Raw genomic sequence first — 12199 nt, 5'->3', positions numbered from 1 at the left:
TCTGTAAAATCTTCTGTTTTTCCTAACAGTGTAGTCTATTATCCATTCCGTCTTTTCTTCTTAGATCATATTCCATCATTTTTATATGCATTTATTTCATTCATAAAATAAACATTGCATTTACAACCATGTTGATATAAAAACACAAGAAATACAAATAATAAGGAGACAGCTTAAAAGGCAGAAAACCTTACAGGTACTGCAACCAAAAAGAACAAATACAATTTACCCAAAATACTTACCTTCAGTAATGAAAAGAAAATTCTTTATCGAATACCATAGAAATGCTGACTGAAAAATAATATTTATAACGCCTTTCTTCTACGTCTCCTATTTCAGACCTGATCCGGAATATTATGTCCAATTGGCCTATCCAAAAAAATAAATATCAATGAAAATTCAAACACATACGTGATGTTGGCTGCTAGCACCAAAGGAGAAAAAAGCGGTGGCACAAAACAATAACGTACGTTACTCAGTGTACACATATACCAGCATTTGTAATACTGAGGATTTTACAAATCTGGCTACAAGCAAACAAGTAGCTCTGTGATTTCAGGCGATTCCCCAAACGACTCAGTAAATTTATGATAGAAATTGCTTTTCTATATAAATCCTAATTTAGATAACACTTAAATTGCTCATTTTTTTTACTGAGCAATTTTGTAATCTGAATAAATTATGATTTGATAGCTGATACTGAATGGATTATACTTTGAAAGTTTTGTTATCACTGAATGGAAATATATTTTACACAGTCGAGTACTGAACAAAATTATGATTTCAATTCGATATAGAATATTATATACATTAACGCAGTATACTAAACATAATTTACACAAAGGGAAATTATATCCTGTAAAGCAGCGCTTCTCAACCTTTTTTTACTCGAGGACCACTTTAGCTGTCAAATTTTTTTCGAGGCCCACCTACCAAAATTTAAGAAAGCGATATGACCACTTGTCTCGACTCAAAGATAGACAATGGTTTAATAAGCATATTAGTGCATATACTTTCAGTTGCCCGGCCTTTGAGCTCCTCCTCTAAACATAGACCACCATGACATCATAACAACTTAATAACAAGAATGCTGAATACCTTCAATATTCGACACACATTGCTTATGATTTTACGTCACTGCCAGGCATGATGAATCAAAATTTAATGTATTCAGGATCATATTTTCTTGCAGTTACATTGAGAGACTTTTCAATTTGTTTCCTCCCTCGCCCTTTTTGAATCGCTTTTTTTTATAAAAAAAGGTCCATTTTGTTTGAAAGTATGTTTTCGTGAAATTTCACACAACCCTGAAGCACGTTCGAAACAAACAGTTCAAGAACTAACTGCATTCGCTAAGGTCCTGTAAATGGGCGACAACTAACTAAATTCTACACAATATGCATACATGGTGAGGTTCACATCAAAGTTAGATCGAAACTATCATAATGTGTGTGCATATTACAACGTGCATAAAGCATGCTGTAGCTTTGTTTGACCCAATTAGACCGATCAAACAACATATCCGGGCTGTCGGGACAGGTCCAGGTCTGTGAAACATATATAATCCCACCATTTTTTTTTCTTCCTCTGGAGCTTCTCGCGGCCCACCGTTTGAGAAGCGCTGCTGTAAAGTAATGTTAGTTATACTACAAGAATTTTTATGAAATCGATAATGCAATAATGAAAATTATGTGTTATATAGCAAAGCAATTCATATTGAAGGAAATTATATGCGATTGATATTGAGATGATCCCACTGAGTAATTTATACTGAAAAAATTATGTTAAGATACGAAAAGTAAGCGAGGCACATGCATACATAATTTGCACTTATGGAAATATGTGTTATACAGGAAATTAATTCATACTGAAAGAAATTATATGCGATCGATAATGCGGTGTTTCCACTGAGTAATTTGTACTGACACAAGTTATATAAAGTTACGAAAAGTGAACGAGCCTGATGCATACACAATCTACACTGATTAAAAATATGTGTTATAATATAGCAAAGCAATTCATGCCGAAGGAAATATTGTATGCGATCGATAATGTACTGTTCTCACTGAGTCATTTTTACTGAAAGAAATTATATGTAGATACCAGTAGTAAACAAGCCATATGCACACATTATTTGGACTGAAAGAAATTATGTGTTATCATAGGCGGCGGAAGCGGGGGGACGGGGGGACGTGTCCCCCCTAAATTTGTTGTTGATGACCTTTTTTTTTTTTTTTTTGCTTGTCAATTTATTTTCCTACGTCCCCCCTAAAATTTTTGGGTTGAGAACCCTTTTTTTTTTGGCTTGTCAAAATTTTTTTTGGTTGTCCCCTCCTAAAATTTTTGGCTTCCGCCGCCAATGTGTGTTATACATGTATAGCAAGGTCGTGCATACTGTACATGCTGTAGGAAATTATATGCGATCGATAATGCGGTGTTCCCTCTGAGTAATTTGATTATTTATCATCTTCCAAAAACTAAAACCCTTGCAATACTTATTTGCCTTCAGTTGTACTCATTAGGCGTCATGTTTATTAATAATCGGCTTCATAACAAGCGATACGACTCTACCGCTTCATGTCTTTCTTTTTCTCTCTCTGCCCCCCCCCCCTCTCCCCCCTTCTCTGTTTTCTAAAACTTCATAACGCAGGGATCTTTGAGTCATAAATCTTATCTTGCCTGCCCAAAACACTTAATAATTTAGGGATATCGCGGTATCAGTTGAAACCACTTGAAATCAAAGATGATTCAGCCTGGGCCAGAATTCTTCCAATTTCGTATTCAGACGTCCATTTTTTACAGTGTTTCCTTCCTTTTCTCCTCTGTTACCATTTTGATCACGCCCTTAATTCTCTCTCCCTCAGTCGTTTCCAAAACTGTAACCCTTTTCGATATTCTCCCCCTGTTTCACACGCTCTCTTCCCTACTGTCACTCACCTCTTCACCGATTCCATCTTTGCCCTAATTTCTTCCAATATATTTTTGGAAGAACTAGTTATATTACGGTCTTTGCTCGACCACAAACATTTGCATGGATACGGGGTTTTTTTTTATAACGAATCAATTTCATTCCAAAATGTCAACAAAGTTACAAAGTATAGCCAAATATAAGATAACGTTATGAAATGAAATAGAAATCTTTTGAAAAGCAAAGCTTGTTTTTGAAGGTTCTTTCAATAAAAAAGACATCTTAATGTTTGGAAGAAGTTCTGAGCGATACATTTAGTCAAAATCCATGTGTCTGTTGGTATAATGATTGTGATTGAAATTTTTGGGAAACGTTACATATCGAATGCATCAGATAAGTAACGTTAAAAGAATGTTAATGCACACAGCTCCATGCCGTTTTAATATTCCACCATTTGAAATATTATTAATATAATATTATATTCACTCGACAAGTTTGTCTCCTCATTGTGATGTAAGACTCTTCATTAAAATCCTCTCTTTTATATATTTTAAGATTAAATGACATTAATCTGGCTCGACATTAGTCTAATATTAACAAAATCATATGGCGAACTTTCATTTGCTCTTGCAATCCCTGTTTTATGAAACTAACTCCAACTTCCCTGAAAATGATCGATTCAGTCAACAAATTCAAACAGCTCTTAAACATACTTATTTTAATTGTACCTAGCCTCAACAACTAGAACTCATCAACACTTCTCTTCCTCTCCTTTGTTTTCTCAACACTCTTAAAAATATTGGGTAAAAATGTTCCATGAGGGTAATTATGTATCCAACCAACATTGGGCATTTCTTTTAGGCATTTTTATTTATCCAATGTGATGGAAATTTTGCTCATTCTAAAGTAATTTCTGCTTATTTTTTAACCTTACTGGACATTATGCTTCCCGCATTGGGTAAAATACTGCCCCGAATTGGTTGGATACATAATTACCCTCGTGCTGGTCAATATTTTTTACAGTGAAGGGCTTAGAGACTATTTTGTTATGTTATGCGCTATACAAAAACTGACCATTATTATTATTATTATGTATACAAGTAGTCTGTTGCATGTACATGTTACACTATAGGCCCTATGATGTATATCACTGTATTCTGACTGCCATGACTGAATTTCGTATCAAAATGGATAAGAATATAGTTCTAGAATGACTGAAAATAATAGTTGCATCATTTTGGTTTGATCCAGTCCAGTAGCGTACCTAGGATTTTTCAGAGGGGGGAGGGGGGCAAAATCGTCCGCAAAAAATGACAAAAATAAGGTCTTCAACCACAAATAAAGGATTTCGTGCAAGAAAAAAAATTGACAAGCAAAAAAAAAGGTCCTCAACATGAAATAAAGGACATTTCACAGCAGAAAACAAATTGAAAAGCAAAAAAAAAAGAAAGAAAAAATAGGTCTTTACTTCTCGTCGGGGGGGGGGGCAGTCTGCCCCCTGCCCCCTAGAAGGTACGCTAGTGATCCAGTCATTTATTCGTTTGAATAAGCGTGAACCAGAAATAGACCTCCGATCTTTTTTATCTCAGTTAAACAGGCCTCCAATACGTACTTTTTATTTTTTTCCGAGATTTGATAAGCTGATCACTTTATTAACTGTTTAGAGTGGTCAGGGACTTTTAAAATGGTTCCGTCAATGACGCATTATATTTTTAACACCTCTGGAAAATAAGATAGCTGCGCGCTAACCGATGGCGTAAGTTACAGAAGTACTTCGTAGCAAATAAAACGTGGATGTACATAAAAGAACGCGTCATCTTTCAACTTCAAATTGGCCCCAAGAGCTCGGTGTCTGCACACAAAGTAACATGAGAGGGCGTATTTTAACAGTGATAAATCATGTTGGCCTAACTACCGACATGCTCAAAATACAAAATAATCTTTAATTTTACTCCTTATCGTTCTTTCTCTCTTTTCTCTCGCTTTTTATTCTTCAGACTAAGAAATAAAGGTTCAAAATTGAACCCCGAAAGGTTGATGCAAAATCAACACCCTATGGGTTCAAAAATAAACCCCTGATTTGGGGTAAAAAATTGAACCTGCGGTTGGGGTTCATTTTTGCACCCTGCGGGTTCAAAATTGCAACCCTAAATTTTAGATTGAACCCTAGGGGTGAATTTTTGAACCCGCAGTGTGCACAAATGAAACCCCAACCGCAGGGTTCAATTTTTGAACCCATATAGGGTGCTGATTTTGCATCAACCTTTCGGGGTTCAATTTTGAACCTTTATTTCTTAGTGTCTTCTTTCTTTCTTACTACCGTAACACCTATTTTTTCGCTCTACTAATTCGAGACTTCTATGACTGTTATCGATGCTACTGCCCCGTAGGGTAATGATGATGAAAGCAAATATGATTACAGTTATGTTCATTGTTATCATTATTCTCTCCTGAAAATCTACAATAGGAAAATAGACGTTGGGTATAACCCCAGGGGAATCGAATACTATTAAACCTCAGGGCGATTAAAAAAAAAAAAATACTAACGTCTGATGTAGGCCTAATTATGATAATCATTATAACTGGGCGTTGTGGCGTGCGCCTGTAATCCAAGCTGTGGGGAAGTTACAAATTGATGCAGAGGGTCGAGGTTCGAGCCCTGGTCACGTCTTTCGGATGGTGACGTTAAAGGTCGGTCCCAGACGTAAATAATCATTTCTGATTGATACACGTCTGACAAAACTCAAACAGACACATACACACAACATTATTATCATTACACACTAAGAAATAATTTTCAAAATTGAACCCTGAAAATGCAAAATCAGCACCCTATGGGTTCAAAAATTGAACCCCTGATTTGGGGTTCAAAAATTAAACCCTGCGGTTGGGGTTCATTTTTGCACCCTGCGGGCTCAAAACCGCATCCCTAGGGGTTCAATTTAAAATTTAGGGGTGCAGTTTTGAACCTGCGTGGTGCAAAAATGAACCCCAACCGCAGGGTTCAATTTTTGAACCCATATAGGGTGTTTATTTTGCATCAACCTTTTAGTGTTCAATTTTGAACCTTTATTTCTTAGTGTGTATCATCATCATCATCATCATCATTATTATAATCACCACCATCTTCCTCCTCCTCATCATCATTATTATCTTTATTTGTGTATTGATAATATCACTATTGGCAATTCCATCTTGCAGATGAACAGATTTCTTCTTTTAGCTATTATTCTATTAGAAAAAAAACCGTGACGCTTAACAACATAGAACCCTTATAACGTGTTGATTGATAAATCACTATTTATAAGACATCTAGATGTAATGATTTGAATGACGTCCATATCTATTGGTAATCTGGAAAAGGGTACTTGAAATATACATACATACATGTATCATTTGCAATAAACACTCAATGTTAATAGAAAATGGCTGGTGGAGAAATATAAAGCTCTGTTATCAGAACACTTATCTTATGATTTGATACATCTTTCCAACGCAGAGTGAACAGAGGTGTGATCATTAACTCGATGCTACGTGAAGTGAGAAGATCTGTATCGTCTCCAGAAGAAAAAGTTTAATAATCCAACAGAACTCAAGGACATAGAAAAACAATGAAATATTCCACGGTTGCAAGAAGTCATATTAAAAACAAACATACTCATATGAGAATCACAAACACGGATGATTATCTGGCAAACCGAAACCCGGAAATTTGAAATAGTTGGATGATGACAAAGGGTGCTTGGAGCAAGAGTTATAACAAGACACGAGGAAGGGGTTGAAGATTAAACGTCGGTGTCTTCGAACAATTACTGCAGATTTATCAATATTATAATAGCTTAGATTTTGAGAGGCTGTGGGTATAGGATTCGAATTGTGAACTAAGATTAATCGTTTTGTGCCAAGAAATTATTTTCATGTGAAAAAGATGCTCATCAGAAAAAAACCCAACGAAATTGTCCCAGGCTTATAGTCGAAGATGCCTATTTGATATTTCATTTAATATACAATGGTATAAGTGCCACGAATCCTACATGTATAATAGTGGCCTGATGAAAGAAGATGAAAGTGAAGACAAATATGGAGAACATTATTGAAAAGGTTTCATTTATTTTATTGAAAAGGAGTAAACGGTAAAAGGTTGAATTTCATATTCACCCCCCCCAAAAAAAAAATAAGTAGGAAATAGGTTTTTAACCGGTAGTAATAGTAGTAGTAGTTAGGAGTAGTAGTAGTAGTAGTAGTAGTAGTAGTATTATTATTAGTAGTAGTAGTAGTAGTAGTAGCAGTCGTGGTAGAAAGGGAAGATAGATAGATGGATGGATGGATGGATGGATGGATGGATGGATGGATGGATGGATGGATAGATAGATAGATAGATAGATAGAGAGAGATTGAGAGAGAGAGAGAGAGAGAGAGAGGGAGAGATGGGGCGGACGAAAACTCATCAAATAGATTTCTCACAAGCATGTTAGTGACAGCTTATACAAAGAACATGCAGAAGCAATAGAATCCAAGCATAATAATCTTAACGTCATTATGACGTAAAATTGTCTTATGTGTACTTCAAATATTATTATCAACAGTTACGGGTAATGTTTCCAACAACTTAACACGACAGATTCGCCAATGAATCTATTTGAAGGGACATTTAGTTTATTGCTCGAAGAAGGCAACTGATTCATAATGACGTGATAAATGCAGTTTACTCAATTTATGTTTGAAGAGATAATTATCACAAGCCTCGTTTCACATTGGACCCCTTAAAATATCCGCTTTGATTAATAAAAAGGGTATTATAATAACATTTCCAATATTGAAATGAGTAAAATATACATTCAACACAATGTGTTTTTTCCTTTTAAGTGCTTAAGAGAAACTTATTGAATCGAACTATTGCAATTAAGCATTGTGTTTATTTCAAAATACTAAGCATTGTTCATATTAAGACATCCATAAAGGTTGAAATATACACACTGGAGGTGCCAACTCCAAAATCGTGGCTTGATCCAAATGATAGCAGAGAAGAAAAGGAAAGCGCAGCTATAAACATGACATGATATCAAAACGGATGCAAAGTGCGGTATGCAAAGTCATGATAAAGAATGGAAAAAGAATACAGAACAATTGACAGAAGAAATTTATTAAACAGGAAAATATTCATCAAGACAAAATGAGTGGAACTTTAAAGCCAGGCGCACATTAAAAGAATGTGTTGCAATCCATTTTGAAGGGAAATTATAGTAGCATTTGATACGAATATTCAAACCTATATTATGTTAACGATCAACTTTCCAGAATAATAGTGTTCGAATACTGATATGAAAATAGCGCTCTTTTTCGAACCTCCCAGACAGTAACTCCAATTACAAAATCGTCACGACGCGTCGTCATCACCGGCTGGATGTTTATTTTCATATTCAGAGCGTTATGTTAAACTTTAATTCAGATAATTTAATTTCTTGTAAATTTCATATTAAATGAAAAATTAATTTGGTTACAAAATTGTGTCGTAATGAATTGTGCATTGTGCGCCGGGCTTTATATACATTATGTCAGAGGAAAATGTTGATAAATCGCTAATAATCATTCCACCTATAAACGAGGCTAACCTCTCATTCAAGTAAACGTACGTACGAATTTTTTTCCTCATCGATATCACCATTTATCATAATTACCATCATCATAATTTTCAATAATTGTCGTCATCATGATCAACATTAATACAATAATCATTAGGATCCCTTTCTTTAATGAAATAATATTAGTATTTGCATTTCTACACCGTTATTTTAGAGCTCATATTTTGTATGTATGATGATTTCTATCGTTTTTACTGTCATGTTGTGTATGCCAGCTTGTTATAAACTGCAATGGAAAGCGATCGTGAGTCCATGATGAAACAATCAAAACACGCTTACACTCTAAAAAAAAATGTTTACCCAATATTGGGTAAAATGGAAACATGCATGTTTGTTGGGTAAAAAGATATTTTTTTTAATTTTTCGCAATGTTGCGTTGAAATTTATACTTCAAACATGCATTTGTCCTATATTGGGGAAAAACTTACCCAGCAAACATGTCTATGTCCTTTCTACCCAATATTTGGGAAATTTCTACTCTCTGTGTTTAGAGAGTATATACTACACTATAAAAAATGGGGTGTTAAACTGACACCAGTTGATGTCCCTAATAAAGGACCATATGCACTGAGGTGTTGAAATTACGGATCACTTCGTAATTCAGAAGGTTCGTAATTCCGAAACACGAAAATTGCCTATACCTTGATGTTCGTTAATCCGAAAACGTAAAAGGGTTCGTTAATCCGAACGTTTGTGACGTTATTCCGAAGGTTCGATAATCCGAAAACGAAATAAGGTTCGATGTTCCGAAGGTTCGATAATCCGAAAACGAAATAAGGTTCGTTGTCCCGAAATAAGGTTTGTCAATCATTTCGTTTTCGGACTAACGAACCTCATTTCGGTTTCGGGTTAATTCGGAATAACGAAGCTTCGGAATAACGAATGTATGCGGAAATTACACCCTAGAGATAAAACGTAACACCAAGGGCGTGTTTCACAAATAAGTGCGTTCAGTAATGAATGGCTTATACGGACAAACTGACTGTATCAAATCAAACAGGTATGATTCCAAATAATAATCAAGCACACCAAATGCAGTTGAAATAAGATCTAGGGCCACTTGCATAAACCGTTGTGATCGAACGCACTGTCCCAAAAAATTGAATGCAATTTGATTTCTTTTATCTGTCGGATGCTTGTTATTATTATTTTTATTATAATTATCATTATTATAATTACTTTAACTATCATTATTATTATCATTATTATTATCAGTAGTAGTAGTAGTATTGTTATCACTATCATTATTGATATCATTATCGTTATCATTATTATTAAATATTAATATTCTGCAATAGTTCTATTTTGATCCTCGGAAATATATTCACATCTTTCAACATCAGAAAAAAATCTGGGAAACCTCAGTGACACTTTTAAGTCCAATTCTTCATAAAAGTCATGTGTATAAATAACCTTACGAACAGCTCCACCAAATGCATCCCAAACTCCTCATTTTGCTCTGCTATGGTTCTTAAAGATGGTAAGGAAATGCTAATATGTTTTCCTGCGTCATCAGTATACCGAGAGCTAGAAAAAGAAGATTACATCATTGACGTAATTCTACCGCGTTTTAATTTCAGTAAGTGATTTGTAATAAGAACTAATTGAGTTGTTAAAAATATTATCTTTAGAATATTAATTATATGATCGCGGCACACACCCTGGCATTCCAATAATTCCTTACTAATTGTTAAATCAGATGAGATTGTTCTTAAATCGATAGATGAATGAAAACACCAATACTCTGAAGAACTCGGAGAATATCATATACATGTATATCAATTAAGTAAATGCTCGTTATTCAGCAATTCATTACAATTTATTGAAATATGCGTAATTACTTTTTTCTTTGGCATTTTATTCCGGTAATTTAGACACTACTTATTATTTTTAAAGAGTCATATCGTTAAGGTACTTGCAAGTATAAGAATGAAGCGGAAGGCCGGGGAGGGGTACCATGGATCCTATTACGTCATGATGACCCAATCAGTTGTGTTGGTAACCCTCGACTGAGGAGGGCGTGATTTGACACGGGGGATAAAAGCAGTCCTTCCCAGCTCGACTTCTTTCATTCACCCATCAGACAACATCAAGCGCGCCTACCAGCGGCCAAACAAAATTTGAACAGATCATGAAGCAAATCCTCACCAGCCTAGTCTCTCTTTCAGCCGTCCTGCTGCTATTCGTACTCATCAGTGAATACGCCCCCAGATGCAGCGGCCAAGTGCACCACAGATTCAGCGGGTGGCGGCCCGGTGGAAAAAAGCGATCGGATGCCTCAGAAGTCAACTCGAACAAGATTACCATTGAGAGGCCGCAACAACCGATTTGCAAGCAGACGACAGACCAACTCGAACTAGTAAGAATATACGTTGCTTTCGTTTCTCTTTATTTGTCCAAAATATATTCATCCAAAACCTTCCTTTTATCCAATTGCCATGAGAACATAATTTTTTGTACGAAAATAGAGCAAACTATAGCCACCGAGGTTTCTGAAAAAGCTTTTGCTTCTCCAATACGAATAGTTGTATCTTTGAGGCACGACTAAAAGTTTTTTTTTTGCAGTTATACATTTATCATATTACATTTTGTTGCATTCCAGGTATAGATAACGTCATGGATGAATATGAAATGAATACTATAGGCCAATACTTTTGGTTTGGCTTCAATTGCCTTTAAACTTCCCAGACATATATTGAATAGTATACAAACCAACCTATTACTCATATTTTGGTTAAAATGTGAAGGTTACATTCGAATAATTTTGAAAGAAAGAAAAAATAGAGACAAATTCAAATAGCCGGTAATTTGAATACAGGTAACTACAAACATTGCTAAAATACAATGTGATAGAATAAAGTATACAATGATGCAATTCCAGAAATGGAGAATCGTGAATTCGTCAACACAACAGCGTTATTATATATAATTATTAGAAAAAAATTAGAATTAGCGACCAGTATGTAATTCTTTCCTATTCATCACCAATTTTTGTTTGGGTAAGATATATGTTGATTGGAAAATGGAACACTGCACGTACTAAATTATTTTCTCTATCGAATGTAGGAATTTGTAGCTGTTAATATTGTGAGGTTTAGTGATCTATCAAGATAATAACAAGCTTGAATCTTGTCGTGACTTCGTACGAGATTAATACCATGGTCACATTTGTTCTTCGGCGGCCGTACGGCGAGTCGAAAACAGCCGTTTTATCAATTTTGATTCAAACCACCTATATGTAGTTGGACAAAAAATGTTAAAACGGCTGTTTTCGACTCGCCGTACGACCGCCGTAGAACAAATGTGACCATGGCATTACACCCATTATAAAAAAAAGCTCGCGGTAAACCACACATCTTTTACAGATAATCATTAATCCAATCTTGAATACTCCAAAATACTAAAAGCCAAATGTTTTTTTTTTTTAAGAGTGGAATCTCTTTTTTTTTCTATACAGCTCTGACGATTATGAGACTTGATATCGCGCGAACTGATTCCGATCCATTATAAAAAAAAGAAAAATAGGAAACATTTTGAATATTAAGCATTCACATCCCCAATTTTTTCATTAACTTTCACCTTAGCATAAACCTAATAATAATAATAACAATAATAGTAATAATCATAATAATAATAGTAATAATAATTA

The 12199-nt window shown here is 34.9% G+C and overlaps 1 protein-coding gene across 1 annotated transcript in view; it reads left to right on the top strand.

The window, feature by feature from the left end:
• The first annotated feature begins 10599 nt into the window (after positions 1 to 10599).
• Positions 10600 to 12199, top strand: part of LOC121425697 — a 29496-nt gene continuing 27896 nt past the window's right edge. Inside the window, exon 1 of the mRNA XM_041621867.1 lies at positions 10600 to 10909. Coding sequence (XP_041477801.1) covers positions 10682 to 10909 — 228 coding nt within the window. The 5' untranslated portion in view covers positions 10600 to 10681. The remainder of the gene's footprint in view (positions 10910 to 12199) is intronic.

Source organism: Lytechinus variegatus, chromosome 12, assembly GCF_018143015.1.
Source record: "Lytechinus variegatus isolate NC3 chromosome 12, Lvar_3.0, whole genome shotgun sequence".
Lineage (NCBI taxonomy): Eukaryota > Metazoa > Echinodermata > Echinoidea > Temnopleuroida > Toxopneustidae > Lytechinus > Lytechinus variegatus.
Note: the sequence above shows the minus strand (reverse complement) of the source record. Positions and strands in the feature narration are given on the sequence as shown.